Genomic DNA, 23069 nt, shown 5'->3' with positions numbered 1-23069 from the left:
AGGGGGTCCATATCCACAGATCACTGAAAGTTGCCTCACAGGTGGATAGGGTAGTTAAGAAAGCTTATGGGGTGTTAGCTTTCATAAGTCGAGGGATCGAGTTTAAGAGCCGCGAGGTAATGATGCAGCTGTCTGGTTAGACCACACTTGGAGTACTGTGTCCAGTTCTGGTCGCCTCATTATAGGAGGGATGTGGAAGCGTTGGAGAGGGTGCAGAGGAGATTTACCAGGATACTGCCTGGTTTAGAGAGTATGCATTATGAGGAGAGATTAAGGGAGCTAGGACTTTACTCTTTGGAGAGAAGGAGGATGAGAGGAGACATGATAGAGGTGCACGAAATATTAAGAGGAATAGATAGAGTGGACAGCCAGCGCCTCTTTCCCAGGGCTCCAATGCTCAATACAAGAGGGCATGGCTTTAAGGTAATGGGTGGGAGGGGAGATGTCAGAGGGAGGTTTTTTACCCAGAGAGTGGTTGGGGCATGGAATGTGCTGCCTGGGGCGGTGGTGGAGGCAGGTGCGTTGGTCAAATTCAAGAGATTGCTAGATAAGCATATGGAGGAATTTAAAATAGAGGGATATGTGGGAAGAAGTGGTTAAATAGTCTTAGGCGAGGTTTAAAGGTTGGCACAACATTGTGGGCTGGAGGGCCTGTATTGTGCTGTACTGTTCTATGTTCTATAAAAATGACCCTACTCTCTGTATTTTTAAGACTAACCAATCCTCAGTCTAGGCCAGTATATTAACCCCAATATGGCGTGCTCGAATGCTGTTTTGTAATTTCCTGTGTGGCACCTTTTCAAAGGCACCCTGAACATTGAAATGCACCACCACAGCTCGTTTACCCTTATCTGTTATGCTGGATACAGTTTCAAAAGCTCTGACAGGTTTGTGACATGTGATTTCAGTTTCACAAGGTCCACGTTGCCTCTGGCCGGTCCTATCGTTATCTTCCAAGTACTTCCCTAATTAAAGACTCCAGAATGTCTTCCACTGAATGTGTCAGGCAAAGTGCCCAATGTTTCCTCTCTCTGTTCTTAAACGGTGGGGTTACATTTGCTCTCTTCCAGTCTGTGAGATTATATGGAATCTATGGAATTTTGGAAGATATCGGCCAGTCCACTGTCTCCATGGCTACTAGCTACAAAACACAAGGATGCAGGTCATCAGGTTCTGGGTTTATCGCCTTTCAGTCACATTAATTTAGTAAATACTTACTTTGAAATGAAGGGACATAGGGAGCTGGAAACTACAGGCCTATTATCTTAACATCTGTTATAGAGAACATGTGGGAAGTTGGGGGAGTTGATGGAAATGTGGGAGAATACAAAATGGAGATTGGTGTAAATGGACATTAAGTGGTTGGTAAGGACTGAGTGGGCCATAGGCCCTGTTTCCATGCTGTTTGACTCTAAAATTATTTATTTAATCTATCTACCATTTCTTTTTAACCAAGATAATTTCTCCGGTCTCAGCCTGTAAGAGACACATGTTAATTTTAGCTAATCTCACATATGGTCTTGATGGTCACACAGCACCGAAACAGGCCCTTTGCCCCCTCGGTCTGTGCTGACCAGCAAGTCCCCATCTGCACTAATCCCATTTACCAGCACTTGGTCTGCCTTCGTGATTCAAGTGCTCGTCCAGATACTGCTTCAATACTGTGGGAGTCTCTGCCTCCACCTCCACCTCAGGCAGTGTGTTCCTGACTCCAACACCCAGTGGGGGAGCAAGTTCTTCTTCAGATTCCTTCTAAGCCTCTTCCCTTTACCCTAAACCTGTGCCCTCTAGTTTTGGCACGGTAGTGTAGCGGTTAGTGTAACAATATTACAGCGCCAGCGACCCGAGTTCAATTCTGGCTGCTGTCTGTAAGGAGTTTGTATGTTCCCCCCATGTGTCTGTGTGGGTTTCCTCTCACATTCCAAAGACGTACGGGTTAGGAAGTTGTGGGCATGTTATGCTGGCGCCGGAAGCGTGGCGACACTTGCGGGCTGCCCCCAGAACACTCTACGCAAACAATGCATTTCACTGTGTGTTTCGATGTACATGTGACTAATAAAGAAATCTCATCTTTTACTAAGAGAAGTTTACAACTATGTAGCCTATCTATGCCTGTAGTGATTTTGGACACCTCTATCATGTAACCTCTCAGTCTGACTGTGGTTTTATGACTCTCAGTCTTCAAGGAAAACAAATCCAGTATCCAGCCTTACCTCATCACTGAAACCCTCCATCCCAGGCAACACCCTGGTGAATCTCCTCTGCACCCTCTCCAGTGCAGTCAAATTGTGGTGACCAAAACTGCACATGGTACTCCAGCTGTGGCCTAAGGAACACTTCATCAAGTTGTACCATGATCTCCTAGTTCTTATATTTTATGACCCGGTTAATCAAAGCTCAGATACCTTCAACACCTTATCCACCTGTGTTGCTGTCTTCAGGGATCCTTGGATTTGTACACCATGGCTCATCTGTTTTATAATACTCCCTCGGGCCCTCCCACCGCTGTGTATGTCCTACTCTTACTAATCTTCCCAGTGTGCATCAACTCACACTTATCAGGAGTAAATTCCATCTGCCACTGCTCTGTGCTATTACCATCTGGTAAATGTCATCCTGATATTCGAATCCTACCAACCTCACCTATGAACAACCCCACCAATTTTCATCTCATTTGCAGGCTTACTAATCGTACCCGCTGCATCCATTTCCAAATCATTAATGTATATAACAGACATTAAGGGTCCCAGCACCAATCCCCGTGGTACACCACCGGTCACAAGCTTCCAATCACCAAGAAAACCTCCACCATTACTCCTTGCGTCCTATTATCAAGCCAATTTTGGATCCAGTTTGTCAACGTGCCCTTAATCGCATGTGCTGTAACCCTTTGAACCAGTCTCCCATGTGGGTCTTTGTCAAAGGCCTTTCTGAAGTCCATGTAGACTACATCAACCTCACTGTTCTCATTAATTCATTTTGTTACCTCTTTGAAAAATCTCTGATTGATCAGACAGAATCTGCCACTTACAAAGCTAACAATCTTTGATTAAGATAAGATAAGATTTCTTTATTAGTCATGTACACCGAAACACACAGTGAAATGCATCTTTTGCGTAGAGTGTCCTAGGGGCAGCCCGCAAGTGTCGCCACTCTTCCAGCGCCAACATAGCACGCCCACAACTTCCTAACCCGTACACCTTTGGAATGTGGGAGGAAACCGGAGCACCCGGAGGAAACCCACGCAGACACGGGGAGAAGGTACAAACTCCTTACAGACAGCGGCCGGAATTGAACCCGGGTCGCTGGCGTTGTAATAGTGTTACGCTAACTGCTACACTACCGATTAACCCTTGCCTTTCCAAGTGCAGATTAATCCTGTCCTCAGAATTTTTTCCAGTATCAAGCCTGCAAATGACCTGTAATCACCTGGTTTATTCCTGCTGTCCTTCTTGTGTAAAGGTACCACATTTTCTGTCTTCCATTCACCTGACACTTCACCTCACCTGACTACCGAAGATCAGAGCCCCAGCAATCTCCTCCCTTGTCTCCCAGAGCAGCCAGGAATACATTTCATCTGGCCCTGGAGATTTATCCACCTTTAAGCCCACTAAGATATCAAATACCTCCTCCTTTTTAGTGATAACACATTCTAGAATTTCACTGTCACCCTCTTACTGAATTCTCCCAACACAGTGAAGGCAGATGAGAAGTATTAATTTAAGACCTTAACCACTTCCTCTGGCAGCTCGTTCCATACACCCACCACCCTCTGTATGAAAAACTTGCCTCTTGGCTCCCCTTTCAATCTTTCCCCTCTTGCCTTAAATCTATGCCCTCTTGGTTGTAGACTCCCCTACCCTGGGGGAGAAAGACTTTGACCGTCCACCCAGTTAATGAGCTCTCCCACAGGGAGGAACAGTTGGATTCCATGGGAACTCCCCAAAGCCAATTGGTTATCTTGAAGAGAGGTCATTTTTGGGACAAAGCTATAGACTGGTACTGACCGGAGGAGCGAGCTGGCATAGGCATGATGGGTTGAATGGCCTCCTCCTGTATTGTGGGAATCTCTTGATTCTGTTTTTTTACCCTCGCCTATCTCTGCCACAACCATGCATCTTGAGCCACTTTAGATTTCTAAAGCTTTAACGTCCCAGGATATCCCCAGAGCACCTTACAGTGAGTGACATGCTTCTCCCGTGCAGTCATTGTTGTATTGTAGGAAACAGGGCAGCTAAACTGCGCACAGCAAGATCCCAAGGAACACCAATGAGATCCCTCAGTGATCTCAGTTGAGGGATAATCACCACTTGCTCTTGAAATGCCCACCCACTAAAGTTATCATCTGATATTAGGTGGACCTCAAACAATGGGCTGCTCCCTCTGTATTGGCCCCTATTGCCCCCAAACAATGGGATACTCAGTCCTTACTGCCCCCACTTACCATAGCACTTGCACCCCCCTCCCCTCTGGTGCAGTGCTCCCTTGGTGCTGTTCCTCTGAAGGAGTGGTGCCCAGTGGCAGTGAAGCACTCCCGCAGTGCCTTCCAATAACAGTGCAGTGCCGTCCTGGCGCCATGTCTTATGAGGAGAGGTTGAGCGGGCTGGGACTTTTCTCTTGGGAGAGAAGGTGGATGAGAGGTGATTTGATAGAGGTGCACAAGATGATAAGAGGCATAGATCGAGTGGACAGTCAGAGACTTTTTCCCAGGGCGACAATGGCTAACACGAGTGGACATAATTTTAAGGTGATTGGAGGAAGGTATAAGGGGGATGTCAGGGGTAAGTTTTTTTACACAGAGAGTGGTGGGTGTGTGGAACGCACTGCCTGCAGAGGTTGTGGGGGCAGATACATTAGGGACATTTAAGAGACTCTTAGACACATGAATGATAGAGAAATAGGGGGCTGTGTGGGAGGGAAGGGTTAGATAGATCTTAGAGCAGGATAAAATGTTGGCACAACATTGTGGGCTGAAGGGCCTGTACTGTGCTGTAGTGTTCTATGTTCCATGTAAATGTCTGACAGAAGTCTGAAGTTTCACCAGGTTCAGGAACAGCTGTTTCCCGACAACCACCGGGTTCTTGAACTGACCTGCACACCCGTAACCCTACCTCAGCAACGGGACACTATGGACCACCTCTTGCACTGCCGTGGGCTTGTCTCTGATTGTGGTTTCTTTTGCACTGTCTTGTCTTAATTGATGTTATTAATTCATTGTTATAATTCATGTGTGTGTATCTCTCTCTCTCTCTCTCTCTCTCTCTCTCTCTCTCTCTCTCTCTCTCTCTCTCTCTCTCTCTCTCTCTCTCTCTCTCTCACTCTCACTCACTCACTCACTCACTCACTCACTCACTCACTCAACGGGACCCCACCCCACTTCCCCTCCTCATTCCTTTCTGCCTTTTGCAGGGACTGCGCTCCACTAGTTCACTCCTCCCCCCTCCCCTATCCCGCTCCCACCCCGAGAACTTTCCACTGCCCCCGCCATAGGTGCAACACCTGCCCCTACACCACCTCCATCCAGGGACTCAAACAGGTGAGACAGAGATTCACCTGCACCTCCCTTAATATCATCTACTGCATTCGATCTCTAAGTGTGGCCTCCTCTACATTGGTGAGACCAAGTGCAGAGTAGGTGACCGTTTTGTAGATCACCTGCGCTCCGTCCGTAACCGTGATCTGCATCTCCCCGTTACCAGTCACTTCAACTCCCCCTCCCACACTATCACTGATATGTCAGTCCTCGGCCTCCTCCACTGCCAGGAGAATTCCAAGCGCAAACTGGAGGAACAGCACCTCATTTTCCGTCTTGGAACCGTGGAGCCTAACGGCGTGATTACTGAATTCTCCCACTTCAAGTAAACCAACCCCCCCTCACCCACCCCACCTTGCCCCGTGTCTTCCCTTTCCTAGCCTATCTCTCACTTTTCTTGCCAATTTTTTTAACCTCCTTTTCCTTTCCTCCCCTCCCCCCATGTCGCCTGTCTCCTTACCTGTGACCCCTCCCCCGGTGGATCTGCTCTCCCCTCCTCCCCCGCATCTACCTATCACCACCCTGTGCCCACCCCACCTCCCCTCTGTTGTCCACCTATCACTGCTCTGCTTTTCCCTCCTGTATATTGGGCTTCCCCTTTTCATATCTTCAGTCCTGAAGAAGGGTCCTGACCCCAAACGTTGACCGGCTGCTTTTCTCCACGGATGCTGCCTGGCCTGCTGAGTTCCTCCAGCATCATGTTGTTTTTTCATTTATGTTCTGTGTGTTGTCTGTACCCACGTGTTTGTGATGCTGCTGCAAGCAAGTTTTTCATTGCACTTGTACCTCGCTGCACTTGTGCACGTGATAGTAAACATGACTTGACGACTGATTGGTGCCTCCCTGGCTCTGCCCCAGTCACAGTGTGGCACTCCCCCAGCATTTCCCCTAGTTACAGTGAAATACTCCCCCAGCACCACCCCAGCTACAGTGTGGCACTCCCCCAGCGCTGCCCCTCCAGTGGTGTAACATTCCTCCACTGCATTTGCAACGATGATCCACTTAGATGTTGTGTCCTGCCTCGAGGTTGGAGATTGTTGAAACTGCTATCAGGCAAGCCAAGTCTGATGACTCATGCCCTGACTGGGTGTTGTCTAAATTGCTGGAAGAAAGTTTGGAACATTATTTAGGCTGGGTAAAGTTTTTAACCTCCTCCCCAACAGTGACAGAGAGACAGAGAGAGAGAGGGAGGGAAAGAGAGAGGGGGGAGGGAGAGACAGAGATACTGGGAGAGAGAGATGGGGAGAGGCAGAGAGAGAGATCCATTTTTATTTTTGTACACTTGACATAAACTATCAGTTAATCCAGCGTCACTTTCCTTTTGTGAAAGCTTTGCATGTTTCTCTCAGCCTCTGCCTGCAGGCCTGTTTCCTACTCCCACTCCTGAAGAGCCTGGATCTAATTTTCAGACCTTCCCCTCCTGTCCAGCTCCTGAGAGTCGGTGCCTTTATGCGAAGATTCTGCTGCACGGAGAGGACCTGGCAGGGAGGCACCACCGAGCCTTTCAGCCTTCGGTCCTCTGAGATGTCCCAGCTTGCCCCAGCCCCCTCTTAGTCAGCTGGGTGTTGTACATTCCTGGGCTGTTGACGGTGCTGGGGTGGAGTTCCGGGGCCGGTGGTTTGGGAGGGGTTAGACTGGGGGTGAGGAGTGTTTGAATGTTGACGGCAGGGCGATCAGAATCAAATGCAGGGATGTTGGTGATTGATGTGAAGGTGGGAGGTATTGGTTTATTATTGTCACATGAGGACAGGCTTTTAAGGTTAGAGGGGGGAGGGTTAAAGGCAACGTGAGTTTTTTTACGCAGAGAGTGGTGGGTGCCTGGAATGGGTTACCGGGGGTGGTGGTGGAAGTAGTTTGGTGGAGTTTAAGAGGCTTTTAGATGAATGTGAAGGGAGTGAAGAGGTGTGGATGATACACAGGAGGACATTTAGTATAAATTGGCATCAAGATTGGCACAACATCGTGGGCCAAATGGCCTGTCCAGTGCTGTACTGTTCCATGTTTAAGGTAAGAGGGGAAAGATTTAAAAGGGATCTGAGGGGCAACTTCTTCACAGAGAGGATGGTTCATGTATGGAACAAGGTGCCAGTGAAAGTGGTTGAGGTGGGTACAATGATAACATTTAAAAGACATTTGGACGGGTACATGGAGAAGGAAGGTTTAGAGGGATATGGGCCAAATGTGGGCAAATGGGACTCGCTTAGATGGGCATCTTGGTCAGCATGGACCAGTTGGGCTGAAGGGCCTGTTTCCGTGCTGTATGACTCTATGTTCTGAGACACAGCGAAAAGCTTTTGTTTTGCGCGCCATCCAGACAGATCATTCCATACATAAGTACATCGAGATTGTACAAAGGGAAACAGAATGCAGAACATAGTGTTACAGTTACAGAGAGAGTGCAGTGCAGGCAGACAGATAAAGTGCAAGGGCCAAGACGAGGTAGATTGGGAGATCAAGAGTTCAGGAGTTCATCCTTTCTGGTATGAGGTGGGACGGGTGATTGGGGGATGGGCAGATTGGGTTATTTGTTGGATTGCAGGTTTGGGGGAGGAGATCCAATGAATGGCTCGGGATTAACTTCTTGTTGGATGTTCTGGTTGGTTGCTGTGGCAGTGAAACCTAATTGTCTCAGAGACTTTTCATCATACTCTGGGACACTGCAGTCCACCTTCCCTTGTAATGGTTTAAAAGGACATTACTTGGGGAATTGTCTTATCACAACTGCTGTGATATAGATATCAGTGCAAGAGTATCTCACAGCTGGAGGCACCAGGTCACATTTCCTGGGCAATGTTTAAATGTGTCTCAGTTTGAGACTTTCTAGCACCGGATAAGTGTGACACAATTGAGGTTGCAAACAATGGCGTCAGTTCTCCATTAAATCTTGGAAACATCAATCAAATCACCGCTGTACTTCGTAAATTCTCGGGAATAAAGCCCTGCCTTGTGGAATCTTGTAATCCTTGGAGTCCAGAATCTCTGTGGAAAATTTCCAAGGCCAAATCTCTTCACCCTGCTGTGGTTCCCAGAACTGCTGGTGGTATTCCAGGCTTGGCCAAACCTTTGGGATGGATGGATGGAGATGGCCCAGTGTCTGTTTCAAACAGGATAGAAGGTCAACGGCAGAAGGTTTGGAGTGGGAGTGGGCTGGAGGTATGATTACAGAAGGAGGCACTTCAGCCCTCCAAACTTGTTCTGTCATTCAGTCAGTTCCTGGCTGGTTTCTATCCTCGCCTCTGCTATGGATCAGCATCAGGGTTCCCCTGCAAACACAATGCAACAATTACAGTTTGAAAGTCTCAATTGCACCCTTGATATTTTAAGAAAATTTTCCAGGTTTCCACCCAGATTGTAGGCAGACTATATCATCACCAACTGTACAGACTGATGTTCTTTGTACAGACTGCTTCAATAGAACAATCAGGTTCTCTGTATCTTCACCTTTGACTCATAGAACCATCCAGCACAGAAACAGGCCCTTCGGCCCACCATGTCCATGCCAACTATCCTACCCATCCATACGAATCCCATTTTACTTGGTCGGTAGCCTTTACAGCTTGGTGATTCAGATGCCTCAATGCTGTGGGTACCTGTCTCTGCTACCTCCTCAGCCTGTGTGGTCCAGGCTCCACCGCCCCGGGTGCGAAAGTTCTTCCTCAGATCCCCTCTAAACTCCCAACCCCTGACCTTACAACTCTACCCTCTGATTTTAGGCACAACTGTGATGGGGAAATTTGTAATTTTGCACATCTCTATCAGCTCCTCCCTCAGGCTCCCCCCTCCCTCCTCAGCCTCCATCCTCCAGGGAGAACAAACCCATTCCGTCACTGGTCAGCGAGTGTGTCAGGATCTGAGGGACAGTGAGTGTTTCAGGGTCCGGGGTCACAGGACAGTGAGTGTTTCAGGGTCCGGGGTCACAGGACAGCGAGTGTGTCAGGGTCCGGGGTCACAGGACAGCGAGTGTGTCAGGGTCCGGGGTCACAGGACAGTGAGTGTGTCAGGGTCCAGGTTCACAGGACAGTGAGTGTGTCAGGGTCCAGGGTTAACTGGACAGTGAGTGTGTCAGGGTCCAGGTTGACAGGACAGTGAGTGTGTCAGGGTCCAGGTTGACAGGACAGTGAGTGTGTCAGGGTCCAGGGTTAACTGGACAGTGAGTGTGTCAGGGTCCGGGGTCACAGGACAGTGAGTGTGTCAGGGTCCAGGTTCACAGGACAGTGAGTGTGTCAGGGTCCAGGGTTAACTGGACAGTGAGTGTGTCAGGGTCCAGGTTCACAGGACAGTGAGTGTGTCAGGGTCCAGGTTCACAGGACAGTGAGTGTGTCAGGGTCCGGGGTCACAGGACAGTGAGTGTGTCAGGGTCCAGGTTCACAGGACAGTGAGTGTGTCAGGGTCCAGGGTTAACTGGACAGTGAGTGTGTCAGGGTCCAGGTTCACAGGACAGTGAGTGTGTCAGGGTCCAGGGTTAACTGGACAGTGAGTGTGTCAGGGTCCGGGGTCACAGGACAGTGAGTGTGTCAGGGTCCGGGTTCACAGGACAGTGAGTGTGTCAGGGTCCAGGGTTAACTGGACAGTGAGTGTGTCAGGGTCCAGGTTCACAGGACAGCGAGTGTGTCAGGGTCCAGGGTTAACTGGACAGTGAGTGTGTCAGGGTCCGGGGTCACAGGACAGCGAGTGTGTCAGGGTCTGGGGTCACAGGACAGTGAGTGTGTCAGGGTCCGGGGTCACAGGACAGTGAGTGTGTCAGGGTCCAGGGTTAACTGGACAGTGAGTGTGTCAGGGTCCGGGGTCACAGGACAGTGAGTGTGTCAGGGTCCAGGTTCACAGGACAGTGAGTGTGTCAGGGTCCAGGTTCACAGGACAGTGAGTGTGTCAGGATCTGGGATTAACTGGACAGTGAGTGTGTCAAGGTCCAGGGTTAACTGGACAGTGAGTGTGTCAGGGTCCGGGGTCACAGGACAGTGAGTGTGTCAGGGTCCAGGTTCACAGGACAGTGAGTGTGTCAGGATCTGGGATTAACTGGACAGTGAGTGTGTCAGGGTCTGGGGTTAACTGGACAGTGAGTGTGTCAGGGTCCAGAGTCACCTGACAATAAGTGTGTCAGGGTAACAGATTTACAGTCACACCCCAGTGTTGCTTCTTCCCCACACTGGAACTGAAACTGTGCATGGCAGTGGTCTGAGTCACTACCCATCTGTGTTTCCTTGATGTCACATGTCAGTCCCTCCTGGTTTCAGTTTGTACACAGAACACAAATCCAGCCTGTCCTGTCTCTGAAACTGAACGTTCCACCCCAGCAGTAGTGACCTGGTAAATCTGCCCCGCACTCTTATGGGTACCTCCTGCTGATGTCCTATATTCAAGAAAACTCAAGCCCATTATGTGTGGTTCATCCTGATAATTTAACCCTTTCAGCCCAGTGTGGATCCGTTGAGCTTCACTCCACTCCTTCCCCACCACTGTGATTCTGAACTACACATTCCCTCCCTGGTGAGCAATGCACCGATGTTCCGCTGGCCTATTGAGTTCTTATTTTGAACCCAATGTCTCTTACTTATCCTGAAGCTCTCTCTCTGTTCCTCCACAAGTTCCTCTGCCTCTTGCTGTTTTCTAAATAAGTAATCCATTCAGACCCACGGCCCCCTGACCAGTCTTGTGAGCCTGCAGTCACCTTCATCTGTCCACTCATTCAGTCATTGGGGTGTAAGGAGGTGTTCAGGCAGCTGTGGCATTGGGTCCACAGGCAGGGATCGCGCTGAGTTCTCAGGAAAAGGAGGGAGAGCAACAGTGTGGAGAGAGGTCAGTGATGGAGACATTAGTGAAAACCCTGGGCTCGTCCGGTGCTCCCATTGCAGCCTCCTCTACGTAGCTGAGACTGGACACAGATCGGGGGACCGCTTCGTCAAGCACCTTTGCTCCGTCCGCCGTGGCTGTTGGGATCTCCCGGTAACCGGCCATTTCAATTCCACTTCCCATTGCCACATGTCTGTCCAATGCCAGTCCTGATGAAGGGTCTCGGCCCGAAACGTCGACTGTTTATTTCCCTCCATGGATGCTGCCTGACCTGCTGAGTTCCTCCAGCACTTTTTGAGTATTGCTTCAGATTCCAGCATCTGCAGAATTTTTGTGTCTCCGTTTTGCAGAATAAAGTGTTACAGTTACAGAGGAAGTGCAGTGCAGGCAGTCAATAAGGTGCAAGGTCATAATGAGGTAGATTGTGAGGTCAGGAGTCCACCTTATCGTACTAGTGGTTAAAGTAGATGGAACATGGACTTTCTTCGCAATCTTTGAAGTTTAGAATGAGGGGTGATCTTATTGAAACACAAATAAGGGGACACGACCGGGTAAATGTTGAAGTGTTTGCACTAGTGGGAGAGTCTTGAATGAGGTGACGTGGTTATAAGATTAGGGAGGGATAGGAACTTCTCACAGAGGGTGGTGGATCTCCAGAATTCTTTTCCCTGGAGCTTTGTGGAGATGGGATTATTGAGGAGGAGATGGTTAATTTTTGAAAGATCAGGGAGTTGAGGGCCGTGGGGAACTGGCACAGAAGAAGAGACGAGGCTTGGGGCAGATCACCCGTGGCAGGGCAGGCTTGAGGGGCCGAATGGCCTACTCCTGCTCTTGTGGTCCTAGCGAGAGAGGGTGCCCTTGAACAGGGCAAGTGGTGAAGAGGCAAAGGAGTTACCCTGGGATGGTCTGTTACTGAGCACAGCTCCTGGAAACTATTAGTTAGTGTCCTCCCCTGAGAGGAAACATCTCCACTCCGGTGGTTAAGCAACTAGAGTCAACAAATGAGGTAAGAGACAGCACCCTGCTAAAGGATAAAGGCTAAAGCAAAAGTCAGGAAAAATGAAAATCCAGTGGAGTGGGTTATAAAAAAACAAGGAACACAGTAAGAGGTGGGAAAGTAACCTTGGAAAGAACCTCCAAGAGGAATCAACTCAAACACCTAGAGTTTCAATCAGTGAAAATAGGGGGTATGGCACAGTAAGCCCCAATGGTAAAACTCTGCCGGATATTTGTTTGAAGAAAACTCTAACATTGACTGCTCAGGAGTGTTCCCTTCCCGAACCTCACCTCTCTCTCCATTGATTGGCTCCTTAAAAACCGCCTCTTTTGGCCTCCTCTGTGGCTTGGGGCCAAATTTTCTATTTAAACTCTATTATCTTGCTTAAAGGAACTATGCCAAGGGCAGTCAGAAAATGCTGACAACAGTCAGCAGGTCAGGCAGCATCTGTGGAGAGAGAAACAGAGTTAATATTAACCATTTCCCTCTCTCCACAGACGCTGCCTGACCTGCTGAGTGTTTCCCGCGTTCTCTGTTTTGTTTCAGGCTTCCAGCGTCTGTAGTTTGTTGATTTTTACACGTGTAGGTTGCTGAGGGAGGGGTGGGTCAACTCTCTTGGTCGGGGTGTGACCAGGAAGTGGCACTTCACACATTCCAGGCACCCACCACTCTCTGTGTTTAAAAGAACTTGCCCCGCACATCTCCTTTAAACTTTCCCCCTTTCACCTTAAATGCACATCCTCTAGTGTTTGACATTTCTACCCCGGGAAAGACTCTGACCGTCTACCCTGTCTGTGTCTCTCATAATTTTATAAACCTCTATCAGATCTCCCCTCAGCCTCCGATGCTCCAGAGAAAACAACCCAAGTTTGTCCAACCTCTCCTTGTAGCTCACGATGGGGTGAGACAGGAGAACCACCATAGAGCAGAGGGGCTGAATGGGCTGATTCTGCATTGTAGACTTGACGTAATACCATGTGGTCACAAGTTCTTCACTGGCAGTCCTCCTGTGACTGGGCGGGGGTGTGAAGTCTGGATGGCACGGGGCCCAGAGACTCCACTCCTGTTTGACACCTGCTGAGTCACTTCTGATCCTTACTTTTAAAAAAAGACCAGTCAGGCTTTCAGATCAGTGCAAGGTGGCTGGGGTTTCTGCCACTCAGGAATGCCCTTAGTTCTCTCTCCCTCCCCTGCAGACACTCTGCTACAGCTGTGACCCCTTCCACTGTCTCTGATGCAGACGTCTGCTTATTGGGAGGCATCTGCTAGTTAATTTACTTACAGACGTGGAAACTCGGAATCCCTTGGCCTGGAAGGTTCTCCGAATAATCCCACTCCCCCCTGGCTCTTTTCCGAAGAACGTTTCCTCTTCTGGGGCTTTTCCAGCTGCAGGCCCTCCTCTGGTGGCGCCAGGATTCCGTTCCTGAGACGGTTCCGAACCCGGACGGCTCGCAGGTCGGACGTGCGACTGAGAACAGAGTTCCCACATGGCAGAAGATTTCTGCGGCCAGTAAATCAATCTTGCTGGTCTCTCAAATGCTTGCTCGTGCGTACGGGCTGCATGTAAGTTGGGTGTTGGTCAGCTGGGGAGGACTTGTGTGTGACCTGAGCATGTGTACAGTTCTGGTCACCACGTTACAGGAAAGATGTTACCGGTGGCAGTTCATGGTCAGCAAGGGCTTGGTGGGCTGAAGGGCCTGTTTCTGAGCTGTGTGACTATGACGATAGAGCAGAGAACAGTACAGCACAGGAACAGGCCCTTCGGCTTGTGATGTCTGCGCTCAACAGGATGCCAATTAAACTAATCTCTTCTATCTGTACGTGGTCCATCTCCCTCCATTCCCTGCATATCCACGTCTATCTAAGAGCCTCTTAAACACCTCTATCGTATCTGCCTCCACCACCACCCCTGGCAGCACATCTCAGGCACCCACCACTCTCTGTGTAAAATAAAACCTGCCCCACACATCTCCTTTAAATTTTCCCTCTCTCACCTTAAATGTATTTGACATTTCTAGCCCGGGAAAAAGATTCTGACTTGTCTACCCTATCTATGCCTCTCATATGCCTTCGATGCTCCAGAGAAAACAAGTTTATCCACTCTCCTTATAGCTCATACCCTCTAATCCAGGCAGCTTCCTAGTGAACCTCTTCTATATCCTTTTCAAAGCCTCCACATCCTGTGACTAAGTGTAGAGGTGGTGGGATTGGCTCTGTTGTAGACCCATTGGTTAACACATCTAGCATGCCACATGTAGCAGGTGTAAGATGGAGACAACATCCTGCAGGCAACCAAACTTGGATGCTCAGCAATCCCTCTGAATGACATCCAGAGTTAAAGGACTTTGTAAGGTTAACAAATGTCGTGTATTCGAGGCTGGTGCATCTCCCTGCACTTCTCTCGAGTTGTCTCAGGATGAAGATCATGTCTACTGTGACTGCGATTTGGGGAGCAGTTCTTTGACCACTGGGAGGTGCTGGCTGAAGAGGATCTGGTGACAACTTTCCCTGTAACCGACAGCAGGCAGACCCCACTGTACATACCACAGTTGGTTTTGTCTCCTTGCTTGAAGATCGTCACAGTTACAGCATCTCTGAGGACCCCTCTACTTCCCCAGTGCAGGAGCTGACGTTGTGACTGAGACCCCTCTCTGCCAAGTTTAGGATTTCAATAGAAATGTTCTGGAGTCCTTGTGTTTCAAGTAGTTCATAGCCTGCTAGGCTGCCCAGTCCTGTCTCACTCACAGCCCAAACTGACAAGAAATGGAGAAGACAGTTTGTCACCTGGCCATATGATGACAGGAAGGTCATTGATGAAGCAGCTGAAGATAGTTGGACCCAGGACACTGCCCTGAGGAACTCCTGCAGTGGTGATTGACATCCCACAACCACACTAGAAATTGCAGAGAGTTGTGAACAAAGCCCAGTCCATCATACAAACCAGCATCCCCTCCATGGACTCTGTCTACACTTCCCACTGCCTCGGTAAAGTAGCCAACATAATCAAGGACCCCTCCCACCCCGGACATTCTCTCTTCTCTCCTCTCCCATCGGGCAGAAGATACAAAAGCCTGAAAGCACGTACCACCAGGCTCAAGGTCAGATTCTATCCTGCTGTTATAAGGCTCTTGAACGGACGGGTTTAGGAGTAGGGACATAATATTGCAGTTATACAAGTCGTTGGTGCGGCCACACTTGGAGTACTGTGTACAGTTTTCGTCACCCTGTTATAGGAAGGACATTGTCAAGCTGGAGAGGGTGCAGAAGAGATTTACGAGGATGCTGCCTGGACTAGAGGGCCTGAGTTATAGGGAGAGGTTGGCCAGGCTAGGTCTTTATTCCTTGGAGCGTAGGAGGATGAGGGGTGACCTCATAGAAGTGTATAAAATCATGAGGGTTATGGATAGGGTGGACGGTCATAGTCTTTTCCCGAGGGATGGGGAGTCCATAACTAGAGGGCACAGATACAAGATAAGAAGGAAGAGATTTAAAAGAGACCTGAGGGGTAACTTCCTTACACAGAGGGTGGTGAGGACCAGGAATGAGCTGCCAGAGGAAGTGGTTGAGGTAGATACAATTGCAACATTTGGATAGGTACATGGAGGGGAGGGGTTTGAAGGGTTATGGTCCAAACTCAGGCAACTGGGACTAGCAGGGAGGATGCTGTGGTCGGCATGGACCAGTTGGGCCGAAGGGCCTGTTTCCGTGCTGTATGACCTCTTATACGATAAAAGGTGAACTCTTGATCTCTCAATCTACCTCGTCACGACCCTTGCACTTTATTTGTCTACCTGCACTACACTTTCTCTGTAACTGTAACACTTTATTCTGCATTGTTTTCTTTTGTACGAGCTCGATGGAATGACCTGTCTGGATGGCATGCAAACTAAAGTTTTTCACTCTACCTTGGTACATGTGACAATGATAAACCAATAGTAACCATCTATTCCAGCAAGTGTAGGGTTTTCCCTCCATTCCCGTCCGAACATGTGGCCAAAAGCTTGGTCAAAGTGCCAAGGACCATCTTAAAGGAGGAGAAGGAGACAGATGTTTCTGGAGGGACTCCCTCAGCTTGTGACTTCAGTAGCTGATGGCATGGCCACCGGTGGCGGTATGATTGAAACGAAGGATGTCCAAAACCAGAGGAGTGCAGGGGTGTGGGAGGGTTATGGCATTGGAGGAGATTGCAGGGATCACGAGGGGTGCAGTAGTGAAGAGGTCTCAAGAGGAGGCTGAGAACTGAGGTGCCAAATTGGAGCTGGTGTTGAGCAGGGAAACCAGGGTTAATGATCAAACAGGACAGTGTGTTTGGATATGGGGATCTGATGTCGGAGCAGGGGGAAGCTGATGTGGCCATCGGGCAAACAGTGGAGCAGTAAGTCCTTGCACTGGGACATTTATTCTGCATTCTGTTATTATTTTACCTTGAACTACCTCAATGCACTGATGTGATGAATTGATCTGTATGAATGGTAGGCAAGACAAGTTTTTCATTGTACCTCGGTACATGTGACAACAACAAACCAATTCCAATTTGGTCCTGTGTGTAAGGCCTTGTTCAGTCTCTGACACCTGGAGGGTTTGGTTGCTGTTTTCCCATTGGTTAATAAGTATTATCAGCGTGATGCAGTGTAAATGGACGGAGGTTAATGGAGTGAAATGTTTGAGTGATCTGTTGTGCTTTTTCTTAACTGGTGTACTTGAAATGTTTGCAAAGAAAATTAATTCCTTACTATTCCTATCCTTATTACTGTTTCCCTTTGAAGATTTTTAATTTAAAATGTCAAATACGATGGTTTTTTAAAACATTTTTAAAAAATAAATCACCACCATTTGAGAATGGGTATGAGGCAATCAAATGGGGGATTGGGGCTGAGGTTGCTAAGTCTCCTGGCCCAGAGAGCTTGCATCCCAGGATCCCAAGAGAAGTGGGTACTGAGTTAGTGGATGCATTGGTTGTAATCTTCCAAAATCCTTGGATTCTGGAGAAGGGCCAGAGCATTAGGAAATGGATAATGTGAAACCCTATCCACAGAAAGTTGGGAGGCAAAAAGAGGTCTTGTGTCCTGCCCCCCCCTCAGTGTGACACTCCCTCAGTACCACCCCTCCCACAGTGTGACCCTCCCTCAGTACCACCCCTCCCACAGTGTGACCCTCCCTCAGTATCGTCCCTCCCACAGTGTGACCCTCCCTCAGTACCATCCCTCCCACAGTGCAACACTCCTTCGGTACCATCCCTCCCTCAGTACCAAACATTTTACTTATTGTCCAACTTCCTGCCTGGATGAGATAACCATATGAAAACCACCATGATGCTGGAGGAACTCAGCAGGCCAGGCAGCATCCGTGGAGAAAAGCAGGTGGTCAACTTTTCGGGTCAGGACCCTTCTTCAGGACTGAAGATAGGAAAAGGGGAAGCCCAATATATAGGAGGGAAAAGCAGAGCAGTGATAGGTGGACAAAAGAGGGGAGGCGGGGTGGGCACAGGGTGGTGATAGGTAGATGCAGATAAGAGATAGTGATGGGCAGGTGTGAGGGAGGAGGGGAGAGCACATCCACCGGGGGAGGGGTCAAAGGTAAGGAGGAAAAAGGGGGTAGAAAAAAGAGAGAGAAACTATGAAAGGGAAAAGAAGAAGAGGTATGGTGGGGGGGGGGGTGTGGGGGACGGGTGTGGGGATTACTTAAGGTGGGAGAATTCAATGTTCATGCCGTCAGGCTGCAAGGTTCCAAGATGGAAAATGAGCTGCTGTTCCTCCAGTTTGCACTTGGAATTCTCCCGGCAGTGGAGGAGGCCGAGGACTGACATCTCAGTGATAGTGTGGGAGGGGGAGTTGAAGTGACCAGCAATGCAGGTCGCAGGTGTTCTGTGAAGCAGTCACCTAGTCTGCGTTTGGTCTCACCAGTGTAGAGGAGGCCACACTTGGAGCACCGAATGCAGTAGATGGTATTAAGGGAGGTGCAGGTGAATTTCTGTCTCACTGTTTGGGTCCCATGATGGAGGTGGTGTAGGGGCAGGTGTTGCACCTATGGCGGGGGCAGTGGAAAGTTCCCGGGGTGGGAACGGGATGGGGGCGAGGGGGGAGGGGGAGGAATGAACTAGGGAGTCGCGGAGAGCGCTGTCCCAATGAAAGGCAGTAAGGTGTGGGGAGGGGAAGACGTGCTTGGTGATGGGGTCCCGTTGGAGATGGCGGAAGTGGCGGAGAATGATGTGTTGGATACGTAGGCTGGTGGGATGAAATGTGAGGACAAGGGGGACCCTATCCCTCTTGTGTCTGGGAGGGGTGGGGGTGAGAGCAGAGGTGCGGGAAATGGCAGAGATGTGGGTGCGAGCTCCCTCGACCACAGTTGGGGGGAAGCCAGGGTTAGAAAAGGACATCTCGGACGTCCTGGAGTGGAAAGCCTCATCATGGGAGCAGATGCGGCGGAGGTGGAGACATTGAGAAAAAGGGATCTTGTCCTTGCAAGAGACAGGGTGGAAGGAGCTGTAATCGAGGTAGCTGTGGGCGTCAGTGGGTTTGTAGAAGATGTCGGTGGATAAGGAATCTCCTGAGATGGAAAGATCGAGGAAGGCGTGAGAGGTGTCAGAGATAGTCCAAGTGAATTGGAGAGCAGGGTGAAAATTTCTGGCGAAATTTATGAAACTGTCGGGTTCTGCACAGGTACAAGAGGTGGCACCATTGCAGTCATCGATATAGCAGAGAAAGAGTTGAGGAATGGGGCTGGAGTAGGCTTGGAACAGAGACTGTTCAACGTAGCCAATGAAGAGGCAGACATAGCTGGGGCCCATGCGAGTGCCCATTGCTACGTCCTTGGTCTGTAGAGAGTGAGAGGAATTGAAAATGAAGTTGTTTAGAGTGAGGATGAGCTCAGCCAGGTGGAGGAAAGTGTTAGTGGAAGAGGACTGGTTCTGTCTCTGGTCAAGAAAGAACCCGAGGGCGGTGAGGCCGTCATGATGGGGAATGGAGGTACAGAGGGACTGGACGTCCATGGTGAAGATGAGGTTGTGCATGCTGGAGAACCTAAAACTATGGAAGAGTTGGAGAGTGTGTGATGTGTCACGGGGAAGGGATTGGACCGGGGGGACAGGATAGTGTCCGGGTACGAGCTCCATGGGGCAGGAGCATGCAGAGACGATAGGTCTGCCGGGACAGTCCATCTTGTGGATTCTGGGGAGGAGATAGAAGCAGGCAGTCCTAGGTTGTGGGACTGTCATGTTGGTAGCTGTGGGGGAGAGATCTCCGAGGAGGTGATGAGGTCAGTGATGGTGCAGGAGATAATGTCCTGGTGGTCCTTGGTGGGGTTATGGTTCAGAGGTAGGTAGGAGGAAGTGTCCAAGAGTTGGCGTCTGGCCTCTGCTAGGTAGAGGCACCATGGCACCACCTTTGTGGGCTGCTTGATGACAATGTCAGGGTCGGTGCGGGGGGGAGCGGAGAGCAGAGCGTTCAGAAGGGGTGAGGTTGGAGTGGGTGAGGGGAGCAGAAAAGGCAAGATGTCTGATGTCGCGCCGACAGTCGGCTATGGATGGGTCCAGGGAAGGTAACAGGCCCGGTGGGGGAGAGCAGGTGGAAGGAGGGCTGAAGATGCGAGAACGGGTCATCAGGAGGGGGAGAGGACTTCAGTAAGGAGGAATGCACTGAGGTGGAGGTGGCGGAAAAAGAGCTCGAAAAAATTGTAAGAAGGCATACGGTGTATTGTCCTTCATCAATCGGGGAATTGAATTTAGGAGCCGAGAGGAAATGTTGCAGCTATATGGGACCCTGGTCAGACCCCACTTGGAGTACGGTGCTCAGTTCTGGTCGCCTCACTACAGGAAGGATGTGGAAGCCATAGAGAGGGTGCAGAGGAGATTTACAAGGATGCTGCCTGGATTGGGGAGCATGCCTTATGAAAGCAGGTTGAGTGAACTCGGCCTTTTCTCCTTGGAGCGACGGAGGATGAGGGGGGACCTGATAGAGGTGTATAAGATGATGAGAGGCATTGATCGTGTAGATAGTCAGAGGCGTTTTCCCAGGGCTGAAATGGTGGCCACAAGAGGACATAGGTTTAAGGTGCTGGGAGTAGGTATAGAGGAGATGTCAGGGGTAAGTTTTTTACTCAGAGAGTGGTGAGTGCGTGGAATGGGCTGCCGGCAACGGTGGTGGAGGCGGATACGATAGGGTCTTTTAAGAGACTATTGGATAGGTACATGGAGCTTAGAAAAATAGAGGACTATGGGTAAGCCTAGTAATTTCTAGGATAGGGACATGTTCGGCACAACTTTGTGGGCTGAAAGGCCTGAATCGTGCTGTAGGTTTTCTATGTTTCTAAAATGATCTTCATGTGTTCTGATCTGTGTTTTCCAGGGTGTTTCTGCTTGACGTTGGGACCAGGCGCCGGAGACTGAACAAGATGACCACACCCAGCGCCCCACCCACCTACGAGGAGGCAATCGACCCCTTATACCCTCCCCCACATGGGGCAGGACACCCCATGTCGGGACCCTACCCTCCAGGACATGGTCCCGCCTACCCTCCTGGGGAGACCCCCCCTTACCCTCCTGTGGGGAACACTGGCTACCCGTCAATGTTCCCCCAGCCGGGGCCTCCCATGGGTCCCCCCATGATGCCGACTCTGCCCCTGAACCCCACCTGGCCTGGAGGCAGTTCAGGTGAGTGCGCCGAGGTTGGAGAGGTTCTGAAGGGTAATCCTCCCTCACAGCCGGTGAAGCACGGTGTGATGTCAGCACTGCAGCAGCCCCGTCTGTGCACAACTCGTGGACGGGTCTCGGCAGGGTCGGTCCTGAGGAACTATTCCCCGTGACAAAGTCCAGAGGGTGCAGGTTTAAGTCAAGGGTGTAGAGGGGGTCTGAGGGGGAGTTTTTCTCCCCCAGAGGGGGCGGTTGGAATCTGGAACGCACTGTCTGAGGGGGCAGTGGAGGCAGAGACCTCACAGCGTTTAAGTACCTGAACGAGGATTGAATCGTCAAGACAGAGAACATAGAACAGTACAGCACAGAACAGGCCCTTCAGCCCACAATGTTGTCCCCACATAGCTATTCCCTCCTACCTACAGAATGCCCATATCCCTGTATTTTCCTCTCATTCATGTGCCCATCCAAGTCCCTCTTAAAAGCCTCCAATGAATTTGCCTCCACCACCCTATCAGGCAACGCATTCCAGGCATCCACCACTCTCTCAGTAAAAAAACTTACCCCTCACGTCTGTTCTGAACCTACCCCTCTCACCTTAAATGCATGTCCTCTGGTATTGGATCGCTCAATAATGGGAAAAAGATATTGCTTGTCTACCCTATCAATGGACAGAAATTAGTGTGATGGAATTAGTGCTGGGGATTCCTGCACGGTTCCTGGTGTTGACTGGTCAGGGGTCTGGAAGTAAGGGAGGTGGGATGTACTGCAGTACAGAGGGTGTGGCAGGTGGTGTCCCTGAGGCCCCGAATCACCCCCATCCCCGGGCTCCATTTCCCACAGGCCCTCAACGTTTCACCATGTTCTGTGACTGATGGACAGGGGAGAACAGATGTCAGTTTGCTGGTGGCAGTTACATGGGTGGCGCGTGGTGTACAAGGTCGGTCAGAGAGGTCGGGTGTGTGAGAGCGAGGTGGTGGGAGGTAGGTGCGCGGGGGAGCCTGCGTCCACCTGAGTCTTGGTGGTAGACGGAATTGTGCAGCTCAGAGGGATAAGAGTTTAACAGTGGCTGAGGGCAAGATGAGGGTGGCAGAGATGTACGTACATACCCAGGGTGGGGGTTTCTCATGTTCAAACACACACAGTGTTGTTCTGCCATCTGAGCTGTTCACTCACATGTGCGCTCTCTCTTTCTCTCTCCATTTCCTGCTCTTTCTCTCTCCGTTTCCTGCTTTCTGTCTCTCTCCATTTCCTGCTTTCTCTCTCTATTTCCTTCTCTCTCCATTTCCCACTCTCTTTCTTTCTCTCCCTCCTACTCCCTCAATCTCTTTCTCTCTCTCTCCAGCTCCTGCTTGCTCTCTCGATCTTTCTCTTTCTCCAACTGCTCTATCTCCATCTCCTCACTCTCTCTCTCTCCATCTCCTGCTCTCTCTTTTCCTCTCTCTCTGTCTACCGCTCCTTCTCTTCCCATCTCCCCACTCTCTCCATCTTTTGCATGAACACTCTATTCTCCCTCCCCGATCCCCTGCCTCCCCCCTTTCTCTCCCTACTCTCTCTCTCCATCTCTTGCATGCACATTGTTCTCTCAATCTCTCCCCCCCGCAGTCTCCCACTCTCCCCCCACATCTCTGCCTCCCCCTCTTTCCACTGAGTTTCAGCTCCCTCATGACCTCTCCCCCCACTTCTCCATCGCGACCCCCCCCCCTCCCCCCCCCCGCCCCCGTCCCTCCCACGTTCCAGCCTGATGTGGGAATCACCGAACTGCCTGGACGAGGCATCTGATGAGGGAGAAACGGCAGCAGGGTGGTGATCAGCAGGAGCTTGCTGCGGTCAGAGGACCGGCCCAGCCTGTCGAGCAGCATTTCTGCACAGAGAGACATGCCTGTGAAGGGTAATGTCCCGAAATAACAACAGGAAATGCCGGAAATACTTGGCAGGTCAGGCAGCTTCTGTGGAGAGAGCAGCAGAACTAACATTTCAGGTCAATGACCTTTCATAGAGTCATAAATAATACAGCACAGAAACAGGCCCTTCGGCCCAACTCGTCCATGCTGACCATGGTGCCCACCAGGTTAGTCCCATTTGGCCCATATCCCCCTATACCTTAACCATCCATGTACCTG

General features: G+C 50.2%; 1 protein-coding gene across 1 annotated transcript in view; it reads left to right on the top strand.

The window, feature by feature from the left end:
- The window catches only part of tmbim1a (transmembrane BAX inhibitor motif containing 1a), a 54719-nt gene that overhangs the window by 8950 nt on the left and 22700 nt on the right, over positions 1-23069 (top strand). The window contains 1 exon segment of the mRNA XM_052014808.1: positions 20663-20967. Coding sequence (XP_051870768.1) covers positions 20709-20967 — 259 coding nt within the window. The 5' untranslated portion in view covers positions 20663-20708.

The sequence above is a fragment of the Pristis pectinata genome, chromosome 1 (assembly GCF_009764475.1).
Source record: "Pristis pectinata isolate sPriPec2 chromosome 1, sPriPec2.1.pri, whole genome shotgun sequence".
Lineage (NCBI taxonomy): Eukaryota > Metazoa > Chordata > Chondrichthyes > Rhinopristiformes > Pristidae > Pristis > Pristis pectinata.
Note: the sequence above shows the minus strand (reverse complement) of the source record. Positions and strands in the feature narration are given on the sequence as shown.